At 23.6% G+C, this 24,712-nt stretch overlaps 5 protein-coding genes across 5 annotated transcripts; 2 read left to right on the forward strand and 3 right to left on the reverse strand. All coding sequences in view use genetic code 6, as the record gives it.

Annotated features, from left to right (window-relative positions):
• Positions 1-396: 396 nt before the first annotated feature.
• On the forward strand, positions 397-4,985 carry TTHERM_00849430 (PAS domain S-box protein, putative; the record flags this gene model as incomplete). Its single annotated transcript, XM_001019245.3, has 3 exons — positions 397-1,954; positions 2,109-4,130; positions 4,231-4,985. The coding sequence occupies 3 exons, from the start codon at positions 397-399 to the stop codon at positions 4,983-4,985; spliced, it is 4,335 nt and encodes a 1,444-aa protein (XP_001019245.1).
• Positions 4,986-5,621: 636 nt separating this feature from the next.
• Positions 5,622-12,084, forward strand: TTHERM_00849440 (transmembrane protein, putative; the record flags this gene model as incomplete). The annotated part of the gene is made up of 5 exons (XM_001019246.2): positions 5,622-6,225; positions 6,320-6,900; positions 6,991-8,680; positions 8,731-11,001; positions 11,330-12,084. The coding sequence occupies 5 exons, from the start codon at positions 5,622-5,624 to the stop codon at positions 12,082-12,084; spliced, it is 5,901 nt and encodes a 1,966-aa protein (XP_001019246.2).
• A 960-nt stretch (positions 12,085-13,044) lies between these two features.
• Positions 13,045-18,900, reverse strand: TTHERM_00849450 (hypothetical protein; the record flags this gene model as incomplete). The annotated part of the gene is made up of 6 exons (XM_001019247.1): positions 13,045-13,336; positions 13,392-14,056; positions 14,194-14,955; positions 15,003-16,106; positions 16,159-18,339; positions 18,439-18,900. The coding sequence occupies 6 exons, from the start codon at positions 18,898-18,900 to the stop codon at positions 13,045-13,047; spliced, it is 5,466 nt and encodes a 1,821-aa protein (XP_001019247.1).
• Positions 18,901-19,714: 814 nt separating this feature from the next.
• Positions 19,715-21,918, reverse strand: TTHERM_00849460 (hypothetical protein; the record flags this gene model as incomplete). Its single annotated transcript, XM_001019248.3, has 4 exons — positions 21,658-21,918; positions 21,268-21,596; positions 20,487-21,196; positions 19,715-20,376 (listed from the first exon to the last, which is right to left on the reverse strand). Exons 1-4 carry the CDS (start codon positions 21,847-21,849, stop codon positions 19,715-19,717), a joined length of 1,893 nt encoding a protein of 630 aa, XP_001019248.3. The 5' UTR covers positions 21,850-21,918.
• A 1,159-nt stretch (positions 21,919-23,077) lies between these two features.
• TTHERM_00849470 (hypothetical protein) lies at positions 23,078-24,463 on the reverse strand (the record flags this gene model as incomplete). Its single annotated transcript, XM_001019249.2, has 1 exon — positions 23,078-24,463. The coding sequence occupies one exon, from the start codon at positions 24,461-24,463 to the stop codon at positions 23,078-23,080; it is 1,386 nt and encodes a 461-aa protein (XP_001019249.2).
• Between the last annotated feature and the right edge of the window lie 249 nt (positions 24,464-24,712).

Below are 24,712 nucleotides of genomic sequence, written 5' to 3' on the forward strand. Positions count from 1 at the left end.
GTTATACTAAAGTAATTAAAATTTTAGATAGATTGAAAATTAGTTCTATTTAATTAATTTTAAAATAAAATTCATAATTATTTATCAAAAAAAAATATACCACAATATTTGAAAAAAAATAAAATATTTTTACTTAAAAAGGAAGAAGATAAAACTAATTGTAAGCAACATGTAATTGGTGGGAAACAAAGAAGACAATTTGTTTATGATTTTATTTTGAGGACATATTAAGATTATATCTAAAGGATAATATTAAAGAAGAGTAAAAGGGATTCCTAAATTTGCTTTAGTTATCTATATTTTCTTGCATAATCAAAATTGTCTAAATAGTTATGCTTTGTAGAAATAATTAAAATAAGCAGAACTTTAGATTTATCAATCAAAGAAAAAGGAATCATGAACGAAATATTGAATTAAGCTGTAAACTCTTTTGACGAGAATGTTATTGTATTTGATAGAAATAGTGATCACACTGTTAATCAATTAAAAACAAACTAAAATACTATTATAGATTAAAGTGCTTAAAAGAATTCAGTGGAATTAATTGACTTATTTATAGGAATAACATTTGATGAAAGGTTAAACGAAATTGAATAAGATTACTATCATTTAATAAATGATAAAATAGATGTCGTGCAATTACTTTGTAATGACACCATAGATATTACACACTTTAAAATTAAAGCAAATCTATTTTCTTAAAAAAGGAATAAATTTCTTACTTAATTGCAAGAGCTAAGTAAAATAAATAGACTTAATTCTAAAATTTAGTTGATGCAAGAAGGTTATATCAATTATTTTTCATTCGGAGAGAAGAAAAAGCAATTATTTAAAAAAGTAAAAGCCTACTAGAACAATTAAAGTGATAGCAACTAGATAAATAAATAAGAGACTGAGATTTAATCCTCCAACATAAGTGTTATCAAGAGAAAAAAAATAAAACTTGAGTAGGGAATTTTCGAAAGAAAAAATTGTGTCATTTTTGTGAGTTTACTCGGCGAGCCTGGTATAGTAAAAAGAGTTCAACATTAATTTGAAAATATTTTTGGATATAGTACAAAGTAAATTATTGGATAAAACATCAACTTGATAATACCAAATATGATTAAAAAATTTCACAATTCTATATTGCTAGATTTTATTAACAATCCCTATTTAGAAAAAGGAAATTAGATAGATTACGGAAGCTAAATAAATTAAGAAAATTAAAATTTTGATAACTAATACTAAATATATGATTTACGTTAGTTGCTTCTGGCCAAGGATTTGAACGGATGGGCTATTCCAGTTAAAATAGCAATGAAAACAGATGTAATAGGGTTTGAAGATTGTGGAATAACAAGCTATATTTAACAAATTAAAGATGATTGTTCTTACATACTGAGTAACTGCGGCTATTTTAAATGCGAGTTAATGAGCTAAAAGCTATATGAAAGAATGTTTACTTAGTATATAACCACATCTGAGATCAGTCATATCTATTTTAATAGAGTAATTCCAATACTACATTATTTAGAGAAAGAATGGCTAAAACTTAGTTCTAGCAACACTAATCCAGACTCATTTATTCATCCTAATCAAAGAGACTTTTTCAGTACAATAGCGTTTTTACCCAAGATAAATACAAGTTTAGTAAAGAAAAGATAATATAAATTTACTCAAAAACTTGAATACGATAATTTATAGGATGAGATAGATAAATACAGCATCGAGCACTATGATATTTACTAAGTAAAGTTAAGATTGTTTCTTAATAGAAATAAATACTTTTAATACAATATTATTCAAGTCTCTCAAATTAGAAAACTTATGCATCCCTTTGAAATGAAAGAAAATTTAATTAATTTTGCTAATCAAATGTAATTATTTTTAGGAATCAAATACAACACACACAGAGATATTCATAATATCTAACTGCTTTTAGACTTATAGCAATTTGATGCTACATCTTAATGTAAGGCATTAACCTACTAAATATATATAAGATTTATAATTTTCAAAATTCTTTAATTATATTTTGAATAGTTTTAATAATTATTTAAATTATTTTTTCAAAATAAAATAATGATTTTCTATAAATTTAGTTTAAAATATTTAACTTTTTTTAGTATAAAATAGTTTTTTTGAAATTCCATAAACAATTTAAGAAGATAATGAATAAATATCAGACCGAAAGAAAGACTATTCATATATTTTTCATTCTAAATCTACCTAAAAAACATTTGAGAATGGAGAAAAATAAATACTTGATTAAACAAGTGAAATGAAATAAAAAACTGTATTTAATCAAGATAAATTTGATGAAACTCATCATTAATTATAAATGACAGGAAGAAACGTATAAGATATTGACAATAATTACAGTTAATAAAACCTAGTTCACCTTTCTTCAAGGAATGACTTAAATACTATTGTAAATGGTTTAGATGCTACATAGAACTAAATTTTGGATCAAAATCAAAGCTCAAGATATTTATTTTCAAAAAATATTTTATAAGAAGAGAGAGAATTATAGCAGCCTATTTAAGGTTAAATTGGTAGTCTTTAATAAATGCTAACATAAAATCATTTGTTATTACAAAACGAAGGAGAAGATGATTATAAGAAAAATACAAAAAATATCAAAGTAATAGATGACATGACAACTGTACAAGAAAAATCTGAAAGCAAACAATTAAATAGCATTTATCAATCATCACATAATTAAAAAAATGTAGGAAGTTTTTCAAAAAATTTTACTACCCAAAATAGCTTTAACTCTAAAAACTTAGAATTGACATAGTTTTATAACTCTTAAAAAACCTAAAATAGCAAGAGAAAAGGATATAAAAAATTATTTAGCAAGGGTTAAACAGAAATTCAAAACCAACTTCAGAATTTCAAAGAGTACGGTTTTTCGAAACCAGATTTCAAGATGCTCAAATATTAAAACAAAGGAGATGATTATTTAAATTAAGCCTAGTCTTTTACAGTTTCAAATGAAAGAGAGAAAAAGTTAAGAAAGGAGTAGGAAGAAAAGTCAAAAGCTCTAGAAGCAAGCTCTATTAAAAGTAGTTAAAGCTACAATCACGATTTTAAGAAGTAGATTAGAAAGAAAGTATTATAAAGGAGCCAAAATTTTAATCTTAAAATTCTAAACATATTTGGGTATATTTCTCTCTTTTGTATTTCAATAATCACAATTTATGAATACTTAAATTCTATATACTCATTTTAAATTGTAGAATAAACATTTCACTATGTTTCCTGGCCAATGAGTTTTAGAAGCAGCTATTCTATTTCTGCAGCTTACATTGCTATGATATATATGACAGAAAATAAAATTTTTAACAGCCTAAATGAAGCTTCTGGCTATGAGAAAATAGTTGAAGGGCGCTTAAATCAAACAACTGTTAGACTTAAAAAGGTGTTCCTGACTTATGAAGATAGCAATTTCAATGAAATAAATTTTTTTAAAAGAGTAAACGAAGAATTAACTTATTTTACATTAACTAAAGATATTTATGTTTAGACAGGTAATATTTATGACTATCAACCATAATATAAAATTAATATTACGATGACTCTTGCTTACTTCCTACAGAACTCTATTGCCAATATTTATAGATTTTCATTAAGAAAAAACAATTTAGTAGAATAAATTATCAGAATAGATAATTTTCCTACTTTAAATGCAAATGTGACTACAGTAGACCAAAACATTCACGATGAAACCAACGATGTATTAAATTCTATGAATTCTTAAGCCCTTTTACTAATGCTCATTGTTATTTTAGTTTCGTTTACATTGATTATAATGATATTTCCTCTTTATTATACAATACAAAAGAAAAATGAATAAATTCTTAAACTTTTTGCTACAATGCATTAGAACTCTTTAGATGCAGTATTACAACCACTATATATATCTATATTAATGTAAAATAAAAGATAGAGCTAAAATTTAACCATGAAACCTCATATTCAAAAAAAGAAAAATATTTCCACAACAAATTCACTTCCAAAATACAAGATCTCGTACATTATTTTTACTATGATTGCTTTTATCTGTTTAATAGTACAACCAATCGTTAACTTAATTCTAATCAATAATTTCTAGGATTAGAATCTTCAAAATTTGGCCCTATTAAGTAAATATTTTTAAATATTTAATTTTTGTCATTTTTCAATTATTATCTTCTTTAAATATTTCAAAGAAATTGGATGATAATTAATTTAAAATTTAAAAAGGTAATTTGTATGATATGAGAGCATAATTAATCAGCAATACTGCTTAGAATTACAATTATTTAACACATAGATTAGATACAAATTACTAACTGTACAACCCTAATTATTATAAAAATAGAATAGCTTAGCTTATAACATAAAATCAAGGTAAGTTAAATAATATGTACAGTGTTTTGAACTCATAAACTAATATTGTTAGATTTTAACAAAGTAAATTTAATTCGTTCTTTAACTAAATATTTTATGGAAATGTTTGTGAAGCTTTATAAAATAACCCAGATTATGTATCTCAAGAAAATAATGTAAATTACAATGAATGCATTAATATTGGAAACGGAAGATTTAAATAAGGATTTATAATAGTGCTAAAAAATTTCTTAAGCACAATTGAAGATTTAAGTTACATTTACAAAATACAAGATAAAAATTTATTTAAAGAGGCTGCATATAAGTGGGAGAATACAGTAAATATAAAGATATTTGATGATACCTTTGTAGTACTTGCAAAATCAATGGATAGTTTTAAAGATTTCATGCTTACTATGATTTCCGAATATGTTGATTATGTGAAAATGATTTTAACTGCACTTTTAATTTTCTAATTTTGCATGCTCATTTTGATATTCTATTTTGGGTGGGTTAAATTCTATTAACTGACATCATAGGATATGCATCAAGTAAAATCTCTTTTTAGTATCTTTCCAATAGATATTGTTTTAGATAATCCTTACATCATATCTTTCCTAAATAAATGATATCTATGTATTTTTATGTATTTTTAAAAACTCATTTATGTTACAGTTTATAAATATTTAAATTATAAAATTAAAAATTCATGCTTAATAATTAATTCTTTTTTCTTTTTCAAATTAATTAATTTAATTTAATATTTTTCAAGCTAAATAACTTAACTTTTTTTTAACAATTTTTTTGAATTTCAATGTTTGTTTAACATGCAAAAATTGTAAAATTAGATATATAAAATTTAATATTTCAAAGATTTTACTGAATGAAAAATTTATGGATTTTAAAAATATTTAATTAGTTTAATTAAAAAATGTATTTAAATTTTGTAATAAAATTAAATTTATCTATTAAAATTATGTTATTAAATAAGTGGAAAGCGTAGTAAGAATAAAATTGTGACGAAATTAAAGAATTCAATTATTTGTTTTAAAGAATTCTGAAAATTTTCATGATAGAGGAAACTATTTGCACTATTTATATTTTTTTATTTATTTGAAAAGTAAATGATAACACAGTAACATAAAATAAGAAAAATGAAAAAATCTTGTAAAGATAATATTTTTATAAAGAAAAAAAATTTTACACTAATAAAAGAGTACTTTTTTTATAAATATAATTTATACATTTGATTGTTATGACTGGTAATGTTTATTAAGAAAACATAATTAATTTTATGGTAAAATCTGATTAAAAAATAATAAAACAAATAATACATAAATTTTTATTTTGTTAGTTAGCTTGTAAAAAGAAAGATGGATTTGTCTAACAACTTACTTAAAAATAGAATTTAAGAAGCCATAAAGAATTACTATGAAAAGAAATTCTTAATAACTTTGAAGATGTTTAAAAGACCTAAACTACTCAGCATAATTGTTTTATGCACTCGCTACTTTTATTAGCTTGAATTATTAATCTCTGAATAGATAATCTAAACACTCAAAGATATCGATAACAACTTCGATATCCTGCTTCAACTTTAGTTATTAAAAAGCTATAGCTTCTCGAATGATATATTATATGCTTTTTGCGGTTTTAATATCATAATTTTTTCTCTTTTCATTTTATTCTTTATCCTCCACATAACAAAAATAAAATATACCAAATTTCAGAAGAAAGTAACATTAGTCTTTAGTATAATAACTCAGCTGTATAATTATATTTTTTTCATCCCTTCTCTATACTTTTCTTTAAGTCTACTTGATACCTCAATAGTACCGTATATAAATCTACCATTGACATTTATTATAAGTAAAATATTTTTTAATTTAAATTCAATAATTTAACATAAAATATTTTTTTGAAGATAATTTTAATTTGATCTTAAAAATGTAATAAATATTAGGCATCATAATTATTATACACGACTAAGATTTTAATATTATAGTATCAGATTACTTAGCAAGAAATAGTTCCTTTTTAACTAAAATTTTATTCTTACTACTTGAAACTATTTAGGTTTTCATATATGCTTTGGTTAAGGATTAAAAAGGAACTTGCATTATTTCACTGATCTTAGCAGTTTTTAAGATTGCCTTCTCCTTTTAATACAGAAGCAATATAATTTCACATTATAGCCTTTTTCTCTCGCTCACTATTTTCTCTATTACATCAATAACTACCATTTGTATATTTAGTAAGATTCATTTTTCTTTCATAGTTTGTTTCTTAATCGCTATATCTTTATCATACTCTATAAGCTGCATTGTCTGCAGCTAGTATTATTGTATAGAAAAGCTAAAATCTATAGATAATATTGTTGAAAAGCCCTAAGTATTGAATTTGCTTCTTAGATAATTTTTGTAATAGATAAAAGTGGAATTCGAAAATTATAGAGTGAATGACTATTCTTTAGTACTAGAATAAATTATTGCAGATCATATATTAAACTGTACTCAATATCCATCATGCTATTGCAGTTATCAAGTAATTTAATTTACTATTATAGTATAATAATTATTTTTAATTTAGAGATTTTTGTCTATTTCTTTAATTACTTATCATATTATTTTTTAGGAAGAAAACTAAAATGCTACTGAGAGTAAGTTAAATCTTATGAGTGGTGAATTGAGAAAAAGGTATCTTCTAGACTTTATATTCAAAAATTTGTAAGAATCAGTGGAGTAAATGATGAAAAATAAATATGGAGTCAATATTGAATTAGTATTTAGCTATTTAAATTTTTTAATTGAAATTTAAAAATCCAAATTATTATTTTATGTCGAACTTATTAGAATTGAAAAATAGCTAAATTTATCCCCTCTCTAAATGTGTTTTGCAAATGAAATTTATGATAAAGCTTAAGATTTCTTCTAAGACCTATACGTTTCTTAAAGTAGGATATATAAGAGTGACTAAGATAAAACAGTGAATAATATCTATAGAGAGGAGATAAATAAATCTAAATAAATCTAATTAGCAGATTTATTAGGAGCAATTAGTTTTGATGAATTAATAAATAAGGCTGAAAAAGAATTTTACAAAGTGATAGAGTTGAAGGATGACATATTAATATTGCTCAGTTAAGATTCTATAAGCTTAGATGTACTTAAGAGTAAATCATAGCACTACTATAAACAGCGAGAAGATATTTTAAAAACACTTAAGAGGCTTTATAAAATCAATAGTAAAAGTTATAGGCTTAACTATTTGATCGATAATTACTGCTTAGTTATGAGTTTTGGTGGTAGTAAATATTCAGTTTTTGTCAGAGATAATGCTGGAAATTTTAATGAGTTTGATGAAGATTTTAATCATAAAAGCTATGAAAAGTTAAATATAAAAATTCAAAATCAAGTGCAATTATTTTCGAGATCAGTCTGTATTCTTTTCATAACTTTAATTGATTCTCCAGGTACAATCAAAAGACTGCAAAGTAGTTTTTAATCAATATTTGGTTACACTTCTTAGGAGGCTTTAAATAAAGACATTTCTTTAATTATTCCAAAGCTTATTGGTGAACATCACTACTCTTTATTAATGGAATATTTTTCATAGCCAAACGTTTATGAAAATTCGTTATAGAGAAGTTCCCTTTCTTCACTATTGGCTAGAGATGTTGATGGTTGGGCTGTTCCTATATCAGTGTATTTTAAAAGTGACTCATTAGGAGTTATAGATTGTGGTCTAACAGCGTATATTGAAAAGATTAAAAATGATTATTTTTACCTTATGCTCAGCGAAAGTGATTTTAGAGTATAGCTTATGAGTTAAGAGCTTTTTGAAAAAATATTTAAAGAAATAGCTCATAAGAGCGATATAGAGAAAATATATTTTATTAAAATAATTCCTATGCTTAAATACTTTGAAAAGCTAAAGTCTAATGGCTACTTAAAATATTAAAATTGTTTCGATACTATTGGATTTATTCCAAAATAAAATTCTTTTATTAGTAAGGAAATGTCTATTTAGGAGCATTTGAATTACTAGAATTTGTTAATTAATCTGTAAGATCTTAATTTATAAGAATATAATATTTACAGAGTGAGATTTAAAATCGTTTCTGTAAGAAATAAATTCTTTGAGTACCACACAATAGAATTTCATTAGTTTAGATTGATAAAAACTCCATAATCTATAAAAGAGTGTTTGAAATTTCTAAAATTTTAGTTCTAGAATTTGTTAAATATAAATATTAACTTTGATAGGTAGATGCATTCCTTAATTCAGTTTCAGACACAAGCTTATTCACAGTAGAACTATTTCAGTAAATTTTTTCAATTTTTTATTTAAATAAAATTTAATATTTTTAATTAGATAGTTAATTTGGACACTATGACTAAGATTCAGACTCTTTAAAAGAAAGAGATAGACCTTAATTAGGCTAAGTAGAAAGCATAAGATATTTAGATTAAGGAGCTAAATTTGATAATTAATCTTCAGATGAGCAATAATAATAGTAATAAAAAGCAAAAGAGTACTTTTAATATAACAGTCAATTAGATAGTTTGAAATTATCTCCTCGTCCTTCAAATACAGCAGAAACTGATATGCATGTAAAGTCTCATTTTAGTAGAATGGATGTATAATCTCAAATTAAGGAAGATAATGTTAAACAATCCTAGAATGTTACAACAGCAAAAAAACTTGATTAAAACGAACTTGATCAATATGATATACATATTGAGACTGATTTAAATATACATACGAATCATCATGAAATTATTTCTCCATAAATTACTTCTACAAGGTAGCTAAATCAAAATGGGGAATCAAAATACTTTCCTTCTCTGAAAAAAGAAGCCAGTAATACAAATAGAAATTTAAACTATACTTCAATCTAGGCAATAATAGATGATGAGGAAGACTACATCAAAAATCTAGCTCCAATATCATCACAAAGAGTTAATTTAAAATAAGAGAATGATCTAGCACCTATTATAGAATAAAAATAAGATAAAAAAGGGAAAAAAAATAATTGGTTCAATGTGATAAATTAAAAAATAAAGGAAAAAATAATTGGTTAATAAAATGGTTAAAATTAAATGGATTCATAAATTTTTCAATAGGCAAGCTACGTAAACGGAAATAGGCCTTTTAATTTAATTCAATTTAATTTACTTAATAAGCAATCTAATGGAGCAGAAGATAGAGAAAAAGAAATAGAAAATTTTATAAACAGTTTGGCATAGATAGAATCATCAAAGAGAGAATTAAATTAATTGGCGAATAATGACCAATAATTTAACAGTGAAGATGATAGCAACTAAGATGAAGACCAAAAGAAAAACTGTTAGAAACAAAAAAGTGAAGACGATTCATCAGAAAATAGCTAAAATGATTCAACTAATTAGAAAAAAAATGATGTGTAAAAAAATTAAAAGAAAGAATTTACAGATAAAAAATCTTTTACAAAAGCAAAAATCTTATAGAATAAGATGAATAAAAACATTTAAAGAGAGATATAAGTTACAGCTGAGGCAAATTCTTCACTTAATAGCTCAAGTCTTTCCAAGAATGCCAAGAAGGCTTTAAGGAGGAATATATTAGAAAAAAAAAATAATTTACTTCTTAAGATACTAAAAATATTTGGAATTGTTTCTCTACTTTGCATAATAGGAATTACTCTTGTAACTTATTTTTAAATGATAAACAATTTCGATATAGCTTAGTAAACTTTTAAATATTTGCCGTGGCCTCTCGTTTTTCGCTGTAATTATTCTTTATCTTCTCATTATATGGCAATACTGCAAATAATTAAAAGAAAGGTTTTTAATAACCCAAGATTCGATACATCTTATTAAAGCGAAATAAAAAGTAGAGTTGATTTCTCTGTTTCTGACATGAATAGTCTTTTTCTTGATTATGAAAATGGAGATTAAAGCAAATTAACATTCTTTAAATAATTAAGCTATTAATAGGTCAATATGATACTAAATAAAGATTTAGAATCTGTGGATGGTGATATACTAAAATTTAATTAGAAAGATAAAAATATTGTGCAAATGTCAATGGCATATTTTTTATAGTCATCTGTAGGTTATGTTTATCGCTATTCAACTGCTTAAAATAACTTGTATGAGTAAATAGTTAGATTAGATAACGTAGCTTCTTTAATTTCTAATGTTACTGGAATTGAAGATTCTATTTTATCATAGTGTAATGATATATTGTCTTCTCTAAAATAATCAGCATTAATTCTGATGATTGTTGTATTTTTTATCATTTTTATTTTTGTTGTAAGCATTCATCCTTTGTATGCTTATGCATAGATTAAACAAGAAAATATTCTCAAGCTATTTGCAACAATTTCACAAAGCCATTTAATTGAAATGATAAAACCAATTAATTAAATTCTACTTCTAGCCCACTCACATTAAAAAATAAGGCTACCAGAAGTCTTGTAGCGTTCATTGTATATAAAAAAGAGAAAAAATATTTCTTCAACAGACTCCTTAAAAAGAGTAAGGAAAAGCTTTATCATACTCTCCATTATAGTTTTTTGTTCTTTGATCATACAACCTATAATAAATTATACATACATATCAGATTTTTACGACCAGGCTTCTGACAATATCTATTTAGTTTGTAATATCATTAAGCAATTTAAAAATTTTTTTAAAATTAATTAAAAATTCAATTTAATAAAAACAAATAAAGAGAATAATATAATTTCACATTTATAAAAAAAAATATTTTTATTTGATGTATTCATTCTAATTTAAGTAGATTCTTACTTAATTAAGGAATGACTGATTTAAGGAGTTAAGGAATAATTCCAGTTTCAAAAAAATAATTTCAAATGCACTACTTAAATTAGAATTAATACATTATCTTAATAAAAAATTTTTTGAAAGAAAAATAAAACTCTTAAACAATTTTTTTTTACTAAATAATATTTTTATTTAAAAATAAGCAATATTATACGATTTGAGAGCATAATCTGTGAGCAATACTTCCTAAAATTACTAATATTTGCTATCTGTATTAGATCCAACTTATTTACTGTATAACACTAACTACTACATAGCTAGAATACCAAATTTAGTAATACAAAATGATTAAAAAATTAAAGGTATGATAGATATCTTAAACTAAAATGAAGGCAAAAAGAAATATAATTAAGAGCAATTTAATAGCTTTTTTAATTAAATTATATATGGTGATTTATGTTAAGCTATGACTTCTTACCCTTAGTATGTAACTATTGAAAATAGGATTAACTATGACTCCTGTATAAATATTAGGAACGGAATGCTTTTAAAAGGATTTGCCCTTGCTTACAAGGATTTTCTATCAGAATTCAAAGAACTTTCAGGCATTTATAATATAACTGATCCTTAAAAAGTAAAATATAATTTAATTGATTGGGAATAGAGGGTTGATCTAAGAGATTTTGATGATTACTTTACAGTCCTATCCTAATCTATGAATGCTATTAAAGATTTTATTCTTTTAATGATGTAAGATTAGCTTTCATATAATTAAAACATAGAAACTATTTTATTGGTTTATTAATATGTTGTACTTGCTTTTGTATTCTACTTTGGCTGGGTTAACTTTTAAAAAACAGTTAAAAGAGAAATATTTTAAGTGAGGTTGCTATTGACTATTTTAAACATTGAAGTAATTCTTGAAAACCCATATATTTTATCCTTTATAAATAAATGAGTTCAATATTAAATCTAAATTTATTATAATAAATTAATTATTTAACCTTCTTTTAAATCTATTTTATAAAAAATAATAATAATAAAATTAGATTTTATTTTTTGTAAAAATAAATATTTATCTGAGTTGATAGTGTTATTAGATATTATTAATTAAACAATTAAAATCAAAAAAATCCTCTTCTATTAAATTCCTACTTCACCTTAAAATTGAAAATTATTTTTATTGAATAATTTAAATAATTTTTTTAATTAGATAAAATTATCATAATTGAAAATATAAAATAATATCATCATTTTATTTTGTATTGTTTATGAAAAAATATGTTTATTTTGTAAGATATATTTCTTGCCAATAATTGTTTAATAATATGAAACTATTCCATTATAAATAAATGAAACTAAAGTGTATTAATATTTATTTTTTAATTTATGAAAAAAATAATATTAAGTATTGTGATTTATTCTAAATTTCAGAATTTAAATAGAATATTAACAATAAACTTATGACTTTTTTAAATAGTTTCTTATAATAGTGTATCATTCTGATTTTTATTTAAAAATAAAAAATAAACTCTCAACTTTAAACAAATATGCACATAGGCACAAAATTTAAGGGAAATTTAGTAATCGTGATTAAAAAATAAAATAAAAGCATAGACAATAAATTAATAAAATCCTTTAAACTAAATAAATTTTTTAAATAATATTAGCTACTCAATTTTTATTACTCAAAATATAAATATTTTTCTCATATTTTACATTTATAAGAAGCCAAAATTATTTTAAATGCTAAAAATAAATATATATAAATTAAATGAAATACTTTTTTTTCTTTTTGGTTTAAAATTTATTATTCAACAATTTATTGATTTAATTTTTTTAGTATAAAAACAAAAAAAATAAAATATTTAGAAAATAGAAAAATACTACATAGAGAGTTAAAAATTTAATTGAGATATCACTCTTTAAATATCATCATAAATGTTTGAAGAAGATACTTAACCATATTTTAGGTATAATCTTCTACTACATTGTCATATACCATTTAGAAAATTGCTTTATGGTCTTTCTTATTGTAATTTATCTTGACCCAAACATTTGTGTCAATATTTTTGAGATACAATTAGCCACCTATGCATTAATAATCTTGCAAACCATCAACATTGCCTAGATTTAAGAAACTTGGGAAATAATTAGTGTAATCATATTAGCTGCTAGCTATATTTTTATCAACATTAATCTCTTCAGAGCTAATTAAATTTCAGAAAAAAAATTTTAAATATAAAATAAGCATTGAAAATTTACCGTATCATGATATGGGCATACTCTTGATAAGCACTGTTTATTGATTCTATAGTGCTTTGAGCTGAAGGGTTGATATATTTATTAATTGTGTTAGGAATAGGGAATATAGCTTGATTGAGATTTCCGTTTATTGTATATTTAACAGTACACTGGATTATTTTATAAGGCATTTCATTAAATTCAGTTATGATCTATTATTGATGTTAAGAATTTTCTTTAAATACTTCAGATAATGCATTGGGTTTCTTATAAACAGTAATTGATTAATCTCCTTCATAATTAATTTAAACATTTTGCATTTAGGAATTTAAAGATTTGTTTTCATAGAAAATTGAAATTAGTAAAAATATCTTGCCATCTATATCTTTGGTTTCTGTTATTAAACCTACATTAAGGTAATTATCTTGATATATAGCCATTTTATTTTTTAGACAACTCTTTTTAAATCTATACATCTAGCTCTTATCCCCTGATAAATAAGAGAAGTAAGTGGGATTGTAGTTGATTTCTTTACCCATAAAGTTTTTAGGATATTACTTTTTAGGTTTTAAGCTATGAGTTGACTAATTAAGTGATGGAACATTATTTTGATAATTCGTATTATATTAATTTTAAGAATACATCTCATCAGGACTTAAGTATTGTTCGTAAACTTTTCTTGGAGACTTTTAGATAAATAATATCAAATAAAATTTCTTCATGAAAATAATTTTTTATACAACAAAATAATGTTTGAATTTTTAAAAATAATCTTTTTAATTTTCATTTTATTTAGAATTTAATAAATATAATTTCATTTTACCACAAATTAGGTGGCATTGTTTTGTTAGTATTGAGCTCCCATCATCCCTTATAAGTTGTCTTCGCTTCTGTAAAGAAGTCTATCTGCAGTAGCCTTTTCTTACAAGCTGTTAGTATTAGTAACTCTATCCATTTCGTTGTAATCAGGTTCGTACTTAACCATAGGACTAAATATTTAAGAACGAGATTGACGATCAGGAGATAAAAATGTTTTAGTCTTCAAGTTGTTTAAAAGCAATTCGTTTTCCTTACGAAGAGTTTCTAAATTCCTTGACAAATCAGTCTCTCTTCTTTGCTTTTCTAATTTAAGTGTTTCCATGGCCTGACGAGTATACTTAAGTTCTGTATTGTATTTCTTTTCCTTAAGCTCCAATTCCCTATTCTTCATATCCTATTCTTTAACAAATTGCTCATCTTTCTCATATAATTTTTTTGTAATCAAATTATTAGCTAAGACTAAATCTTCCATATTTTATTCCTGCATCTCGTTTTCTTTCTTTAAGTGAGAGATAGTCTTCTACATTTAGTTTACTTAAGCCTGTAAATTTTATTCTTTGAGTGAAAACATTTAGACCTCCTTTTTCATTCTTTCATTTTATTCCATCATCTCTTTGTAGAGTTTTTTCTCTTCCTCGCTTAATTTACTTGCTTAAATAATTCTATCTATATCTTCTCTGTGTTGTATTCCTAAACTGTCAATTCTGTTCTCGAGGTCAGCTTTTTCTCTCTGAAGGTCCTTTATCTCTTGCTCTTACTCATCAATCTTTTTAAATTATTTAATTAATATAATAATTCGCATTTAAACTTTACTCTATCATGGAATTTTTTTATTTAGCTCTCAGAAGATCCTTTGAATTAATCTATGATTTCCTTTTTCTTTGAAATGGTGTGTTCAAGCTAAAGTATAACTTATTCTTTTTGATAAACTTACTGCTCCTTTTCGAAAACAGTTTATTTGATTTAGTTTATTTCTATGTCCTTTTAAACAATGTTTTCTTTGTATATCTAGATTTATGATTCAGTCATTGTAAAATCTTCTTTAATATCATCAATAGCTTTTTTAAGAGAAAGTTGTTCTTATTAAAGGTCCTTGATTTTATCATCTTTATATTCTAGCTCTTTCCCAAGTACCTCTATCTTAGAACGAAGTTCTTAAATTTTGCTATCCTTTTCTCTGATGTAATTTTGGTTGAAATTAGATTCTTTGCTCTTTAGCAGTCTCAATTCATTTCTTAATTCTTAATTTTCAAGCTCTCTTTGAGTTAGTTCTTGTTAATATTTTAAAGCTTCATCTTCCAACTAATTTAAACTCTTTTACATTTAGTCTATGTGATTATTGTAGGACTTCTAAGTTGTGTTAATGTAGTCTTGTAATTATTAACGTGTTTTTTAATTCTCATCTTCCATCGCCTTCTTTTTATCAAGGAGTATCTGCTACTACTCAGTTTTTTATTACTCATATTATTTAATTATAGATCTTTATTATTCTAAATCTTTGGATTATTATTCTATAAACTATTTTTATTAGAAAATAGTTTTGTCTTTTTCTTAAAGTCTTCTTTCCATCTCTAGCTTTTCTTAATTAGCAATACGATTGAATTAGCCTTCTTCAGAATTTTTTTATACTAATTTTTATTCAAGATCTCTGTTTTTTATACTTAGTTAAGTGATCTGTGATTAAAGTTTAGATATTTCAATTTCTTTTTCTCTTCTTACTTCATTTATCTAATATCTTAGTTAGGATAATTCTCCTGATAATTATTTATCTTTGCTGAAAATGGGTACTTTTCTTCCATCTTAAAACGAATGTTAACTAGGCATTCTATCTTCTTGAGTGTTTTGGATGTGGCTTCGTTCATCTTAGTTATTGAGAGCTTGCATAAATCTGGATTGATTCAAATTATCATGATTATCCTTATAATAAAAGTTTTATTTAACTATTTTAAAAATAAAAATAATCTTTTACTCTGATTTAGGAATTTTAGAAATCTGAAGACTAATGAATCTAGCTTTTAAGAGTAGGTCCTTGACTTAGCGCTACTTGTTCAAATCCAGAAGGAATGTTGTTTCTATTGTTGTTAAAAGGATAGGCCTATAAGGTTTTATTTTACTCTAACTTCGTAAATGGTAAATTTATAGAGTTTGCATATTACGGCGAAATTAAATTTGGATTTGCTGGAATCCTTTGTGATGATGATTCTTCTTTTGGTTTTGATTTTGGAGCTATTGAACTATTTATGTGCTAAATTTAATTTTTTTTGGATATTTCGTTTGTTAACTCATTATCAAAACTATCACTTTACTCTAATTTTGAATTTAATTGTGGTTTATTTTATGCTTTTTTTCTTGTGTTATGTTTAGACTCTTCCTCATCATCATCTTCATCATCTAGATTTTAGCTGACATCAAAATCAACTCTTTAACTATCTTTAAAGGTTTGCTATTGTTGCTGGTTTCCTTAGAATTAGATTTAATTTGATTGAGGTGGTTTTGATTAATTCAGCTGAATACCTTGAGGTTCATAAAATTCTTCATCTCCAAAGTATCCTCCATGGCTTTTTGGTTAGTGAGGAGCACCTTACTGATTAGATGGCATTGAAGAAGGCTGATTAGTGAATGGATTTTTTTTAGATTGTCCCATTGAAGAGTAAGGTTGATTATTGAATTAATCTCCACCTGCATCAGAAGTCCTCATTTAAGAGTTCTATGAGATATTTGAAATTTAAGGTTTAGCTTAAAGTTGTGGTAATTAAGAAATATTTTATTATTTCAGCTAAGAATTTTGATTTTGGTTTGCTTAAGGAAATGAAGACTAGCTCGGGACTTTTTTCTATTTGATATCACTATCATACAAGAAATCATCGTCTTAGTCAAATCCCATTAATTAGTCTGGATTTTGATTTGCATTCATTCCAAATTAACCTTTAGAGTCCGATTACTAATTATGTTTTTATTGGATATTTGAAGGATGATTTCCCATATATTTTGACATAGCTTACTCTGGATTTATATTTTAATTTTTTAATTGAATCATCTCAGGGGTGTTATATAATCCTTATGCAGGAACTTATCCTGCCTTTGATTGATTAAGGCCTTTCATATTTTGCTAGCTTTTTCTTTCTTCTTCATCTTCATACTCTCCTTAGTCCTCAGGAATATTATGGTTATGCATCATCTAACTCTTCTTCTGTGCTTCTTACATACGACGGATTTCTTCTTGTTATTATTATTACTATTATTGTTCTAATAGCTTCTTTTATCTTTCTTCTTCAATTGCTCTTTACCTTGCTTGCTCCTCTTCTTTTTAGCGCTGAAGTTGCTATTATCTTTATTGTTCTTCCTACTCTTTCTAACGCTTAATTTCTTACTATCTTTTTTCTTCTTCTTCCTAGATTTTTTTCTATCTCATTAACTCCTCCTATCTTTACCTTTCTTCTTGCCTTTTTGCTTCTTCTAACTCTTATTGCTTTCTTTTTTCCTCTAACTCTCTTTATTATCTCTCTTCCTCTTGTATTCTTTAATTTTCAAGTTCCTATTGTTATCTTTCGTGTTCTTATTAGCGCTCATATTCTTCTTATTATTGCTTTAAAAACTCTTCTTACTCTTTCAAATGTTTTTAGTTTTCGTTTTGTTATTATGCATGCTAATTATTATTACCACCAAGCTATTAAAGAATAATATTTTTAAGCTATTAGTAATTGATTTAAGCTGCTTAATTTTGTTCAATTAAGGAATATAATTCATTGCATTACTCTGCTTTATCTAGAAGCTATTCATAATACTTATCATCGAAATCATTATTCTACTTGAACACGTTATCCAAAAATTTAGAAAATTGATTAAATTATTCAGTAAACATTAGCAAATCAGCTTGTTCATCATTATTCTTCAGTGTATCCAATAAAATTTCTACAAATCCTTCATATTCTAAAACTTAATTTTCTATTTCCTGAGTAGATATTTTTTTGTTTGATGGACCTCCCTAAGTGGGTGTTTAGCTTTATTTGATTGATTGCTATTACTACTAATTTTTACTACCTGTCTAAGACTATTGTATTTTCTGTTAATTTCCTGCATCATCACCTCCAGCTTTCTGTATTTAACCATTTATATATAATCCTATCTGTTATGTCTTGAAGAGTTTCACCTTTTTTTTAAATTTTTGTAAGTAAAATTAATTTGAGTATTGTATATAAATTGAAGAACAATGTTGTTAAACAATAAAGTAAAAATTAATTTTAATTACATTGCTAATATCTGGAAATTTAATTCCTGCCTTCTTTAACTAATCGTAATATTCTTTGTATTTGCTTTCAGGGAACCATTAAGACCAGAACAAGAAACCTTCTACTATGTAAGTATAGAAAGTAACTGATATTTATTGTTCTCTCATATCTGGCTTTGATGAAAATATATTTGTGTTTGGTTTTATTTTAGCATAATCGATGAAGGAACGGAGTAATTAGTTCTCAGCTAAAATAAGGTTAAAAAAATCGTTACCAGCTTCTATACAAGATTTGACTAATCTTAAAGCACCTAATCTAACAATTGGTTTCTACTTTTTGTCATTAATAATTTTATTTAAAGTTTCAATAAACTCTTCAATATTTAAACTAGGATCTTCATTTTAAAGTAGCTTTTTGTAAACATTGGTATCCTTCCATGTTTTTTCATTCTCAAGAAGAGAAATCAATTTTTTTGTGTCCATTCTTTGGTTTCAAATTGAATTATTCAGCTAATTTTTTAAATTGGTTTTATCCTTGCTTGCTTGCTTTCTTACTTATTATATATAAAATATGATATGCTAATTAACTATCAATCTATCTATCTTAAATTGAAATAATCTGATATATAATTTGATTAAAAATATATTCAAGATCAATAAAGATAATTAATTTTTATTTCAGTGCCAATAAAACTAATAAAAATTATTTGAATCAGTATGAATGATTATATTCATACTTACAAACAAATATACATTCATTCATAAAGTCTTTTTTATTTATATGTTGAAACGATTTATTTATTTTTCAAATGTTCCATCCATTTATTAAGTTAGACTGGTTTATAAGATATAAACATAACAATTTAAGCTGGTATTTTAATACAAAGTCTACTTACTTTTCAAAATTTTATCAGTTAAAATATTTTAAATCAAAAATAGTTAAGCAATTTGTAGATATATATATATATATATCTATCACTTTAAAATGAATCAATTAATCAATAAATCTTATCAATTAATTCTTTATTTTTAAATATTCTAATTAAAAAATATTAATTTATAAAATAAATAAAATTAAAACAAATCTTTCTTTTTTTTTAAATTGATATTAATTTACAATTTAAAACTTTGATTAAATACATATTTAACAGAAAGTACTTGCATTTACTGTACCTCGGTGATGTTATTATCATTAAGCTATTAAGCTTAATAGTTTGCTAATTTTAATTTTTAATTCTCTTAAATAACTTTTCTTTTAGATCTTGAGTTTTGGAATTTAAATTAAACTAACTCTCAATCACTATAAAAGTTCACAAATTTTTTTTTTCGTCTTATTCAATTTGTCTGTCATATCATCTTTCTAATTAAAGGTTTAGCAGAAAAGAATTTACTTAAAACAATTAATTAACTTAAAATATTTATATTCACTCCTATCTTACCACCTACTAAACATATTTTTCATATGTTTTTTAACTGCTGTGTTAATTGTACTTATTTCCATTTTAAGTTCACAGTTTTAAAGATTATTTTATATATTTTTGATATCTCCCAAAATTAATATGTTTTAAGTAGAAACACCTGGTTTTGTTATACGTTATTCATCGTTTTCAATTTAATCATATATGAATTTTAGCCTCTGAAGTAATTTACTTGCTTAGTTGTTACAATTTTTTAGTTCTTTTTACCTATATTTAATCAACTACCAAAATATTTATATTTAAAGTACAACTAAGTCTTTAATTTCTATAATTTTATTATATTAATCTAATTCCTCCAGCCTAACACAGTAATTATTAAAATATAAAACACTAAGTGTAATTATATAAAGTTCGTATTATTCTGGGTTCTCTTTTGATTATTTTAGAATATTAAAAACTTCATTTTTGTTATCATAATGAGGGAAATTTTTATATACATTACTACTCAAAGTTTCCAAATGACTTACTTGACTTACTAGACCTATATTTTTATTTAAATAATTAATTAAATTTTTCAAATAATTTATTTATTTTTTTTTCAATTCTTTTATAAAATGAAATATTTGGTTGGTTTTTTATTTATTTTTTTACTTGTCTATTAAGTTGAGCCTGTTGTTTTGTTGATTGAAAATGGTAAATTTTTTTCTTCAATTTACTTAAATTAACCTGCTGCGTTATTATCAAATAAATCTAATGTTCCTTCTTGTCCATTATTCAGAAAAAGTTAACTATATTTCTAAGTATTAATTGCATTTATTGTTCCCTACTGATTAGGATGTTACTCTTCAATCATGCCACGAGTAGATACATTTTTAAATTTTAAAAATTGCTTCTCAAAATGAAGTTAGAGAATTTTAAAAGTAAATATCTATTTTTTTTAAAAATAGTCTATATAGAAATGTTTATCTTCATCAGTTTTATCAATACTATCAAACTTTTATTATTCTAAAAAAAAATCATCATGCTATATACTTTTTAGTTCTTAAGGATATGTCATCAAGTACAGTAAAATAAATACTGCATTTAAATCTTAATTTCTTTCACAGTTCATCTTTTTAAGTTAAACACAATACTAACAATTTTTATTTTGCTCTTTTGAACAAAATCCACATTATGAATTTCTCTAATTATATTAATTACAATTATCACATTCATAGGATTGCTTACAATCCAAATATTATCCTAAAAATGGTTTATTTACTAGTTAATACTCATTCCATTTATAAACATTAAAAAAATTATCTAAAATCATATTTTTTATATCATCATCATTCTTATGTTAATAAAAAAACTAGTAAATCCTTTTTTTATTTTTAAAATATTAATATTTTTATATAGAGTAACAAAAAAATACTAAATAAATAGAAAATACCCTCGATTAAGAATCTTATACTTAATATCTCCTACTTCAAAATATTTTAATACCCATATATTTTAAAGAGAGATATCAAGAATGGATAATTATTCTTCATGCAACTTATCAATGAAGGGTATAATGTCACTCAATTTTGTAATTTTTTAAATAAATTCTTATGTAAGATCTAAAGATTTTATTTCTAGTAATTTATAAATCGGAGCATAATTATCGCTAATGTCCTCATATATTAGGTAATAATAAACATCTTCTTCTAGTTATCCTTCTATAACCTCCTGAATTTAAATAGGGAACCAACATTAAATCTTTTATTTTTACCACGATTACTAATAAAAATGTTATTTTCAAATAAATTAATTTGTCGATTTAGGAAAAAGCTAATTTTACCTTCTCAATCATATAATCTATGAGTTTTTTACTGGTATTTGTATTTTTAATTTTTTCCATCAAATATTTTATATTAGGCTAAGTAAGATGTATCATTTGATAGAATTATATATCATCTCTTTTTATAATTTAGTAATCGGCCATTTTAAAAGTATTTTATAAATCCTTATCATTATATTTTATGCCTTCCATTGTTAATTTTTTTGTTGAAAAATTGATAAATTTGAGAGTCAAATTAAAAATCCTTATTTTTTAATTAAAGTGAAATGTATAATTTAATAATATTTTGTTTTTTAGCAGAAAATAATCATTATGATACAATATCAAAATATTCTTTGTTTCTTTGTTTCTTTTTTGCTTCAATTTTATGAAATAATTCCTACTTATCTATCACATTATTGTTTTAATTTATTCATTCTCTTTTAATAAACTAAGCATTTTTCAAAGTTTCAAACATTTTCATAAATTTAATATCTTAAATTTATCTCTTATTAATATTTTTATTCAATTTCTAAAGATATGTAAAATATTTTATTATTTTTAAATAAAATGAAATTAATTTGCATATTATTTTTTATCAAAAATTATTAAAAAAAGCTGAAGTATTTAATAAAATTTCTATATTTTACATAAAAAACTTACTTTTCTATTTTACAATCAAACAGTAATGATTTTCAAGATATTTTTTCTAAAGTCAAAAGAAAATTATATATCCAAAAGTAGTATCACTTTTATAAATTAGATGTAAAGATGTTTATTTATTTTTTATTAAAATATATAATTAAAACCTTTTTAGTTTTATTTTATTTATATTTTGAATTTGAATTATTTATTTATTTAAAGTTAAGAAAATAATTACAATCATAAAATTAATTAAAAAATGGTTATTAATAAAATAAATATGAATATAATAAAATCTGAATTTATAAAAATCTAAATAGTTTATTATGCCATTCATTTATTTTTATACAGTATGTTCATACAGTAAATAAACGATTAACTGGGACAGTGGATAAAATTTAATATTTTCATATTAAAATATGAATCATTCAAATTTTTTAAAAGCCAGTTTTTATCTTGTGCGACCTTAATTTATGATGATTTACCATAAATAAAGTTAATAGATTTATTTATTGTATTTTTTAATAACAAAATATTTTTATTAGAATTTATTTTTAATTTTAATAAAATATTTATTGATGATTGATTATATTTTTATATAAATAAATATAAATTTTTTACATCCTCCAATGTATTAAATAATAATTATGCTTCATTTTTTAAATTTAGGGAAAATAAAATATAAATTAGCAATAAAAGTTTTGCGAATGTTTCTTTTTTTTTTTGAAGTTTCATCATTTTTAATAGTAAGACTTTATTATTTAAAGTCGCTTAGTGTGTTGTTTTAGGTTTTATTTTGTCAACTAGAAAAATTAGAACCAGTCTCTGAAGAAGTTTGTATTGAAGTATCTCCTTAATTTGCTGCAACTTAACTTGAAATAGATCTAAAACCAAAATATCTACCACTTCCAATCATGAGTAAATTGGAATTACTTTAGCTTGTAGTTAACCTTCTTTAAGAGTTTTCATTCTATGAGCTATTTGTTGTTATTACTGTATCATCATCAAGTTCTTATCCTTCTAAATTATTATAAAGTATTGAATTAAAGTTGTTGTTATTGTTGCGGCTACTGCTGCTCGCATTAGTTGTTTAACTTTCATTATCAATATGAGATCTTAAAGTACTAGTAAAAAATGACGATCCTAAACCATTATCTTCATAGTTAGACCAAGAACCTATATTAGTTCTTCTGCTATTACTTTCTATACTACTATTACTTTCATAGTTATTTATTCCCTACTATTGTTGGTACTATTAATTCTATCTATTAGAATATAAAGGGCTTCTATTAATTATAGACTGTTATCTTGATAAATTGTTATAGCTATTACCAGTTACTCTTCTATATGCTTGAGCTAATCTTTAAAGCGCATTCCTTTATAAAATTCTAATTATGTCTGAGCTATTATTATTGTGTAGTCTTAGTATATTATCAATAAGTGAACCAGGATTAGGGTTATGTTCTCCTAATTAGTCATTAGTGTTAGGTGATAAGGTGCTAGATTCATAAATTTACTAATTATCTAAACTGCTACTACTTGAATCTGAAAAACCTCTTGTAGCTGCAGCTCCTTAAAATATTTATGTAATGCATTTATCTACTGCGAGAAGATATAAATTGTCCACTAATTTTAAGAAATCTGAATATTCCTACTTTTTTGCTATTCTCTAAGATTGTTTAAGCTACTTTCTAATTTCTAGTAAAAATATTTTATCATTTTCATTTGAAAGAATAATGGTGTCTAAAGTTCTTCTCAAATAAGATTTTAATGTTTATCTGACATCTAACTTGTCAATTTTGTCTTAATAGTATTCTAGGACTTGTTACTCAATAGGTTTATTTGATAACTCAATAGACTGAATAGTTAGACTTTATTTTTATGTCAAACTATCCTGTTTCTCTTCATAAGATATAGATCCAATCAGAGTGTGACTGTTAACTAAAATATTTATATCTTCTTGGTCCTATTAAACATTTTTTTCTTTTGCTTTTTCTACATTTTCTTAGAATTTTAACTATTTCTAATCAGATTATACTACAGACTCAATGTTTTTTTCAGGTAAATTATTTTAACTTTGCAATATTGAATTTACCTAATTGCCATTTAGCTTCTCAAAAAACTTTTTTTCTTTATTTTTTCTCCTCTTAACACTGGTAGAAGTCTCTCTTATTTTAAAACCCATTATGAATTAATATGGCTAAAAGAATTTAAGCTTTGATGTATGGTTAGTTTTTCTAAATAAATTTTGCTAGATAAATAATTATTAATAATTCATAAGGCTATAATTTTCTGATTTCGTTGTCTGATTAATTACCCACAATCAATACCAGAATAAAGTATATTTCTATTTTAATCTTCTTATTCTAATTTTTAAAGAAAAAATTTTGATCATACATTGACCAAAAAATTTTTTTTATTTACTGAGTGGTTT

The sequence above is a fragment of the Tetrahymena thermophila genome, assembly GCF_000189635.1.
Source record: "Tetrahymena thermophila SB210 genomic scaffold scf_8254588, whole genome shotgun sequence".
NCBI lineage: Eukaryota > Ciliophora > Oligohymenophorea > Hymenostomatida > Tetrahymenidae > Tetrahymena > Tetrahymena thermophila.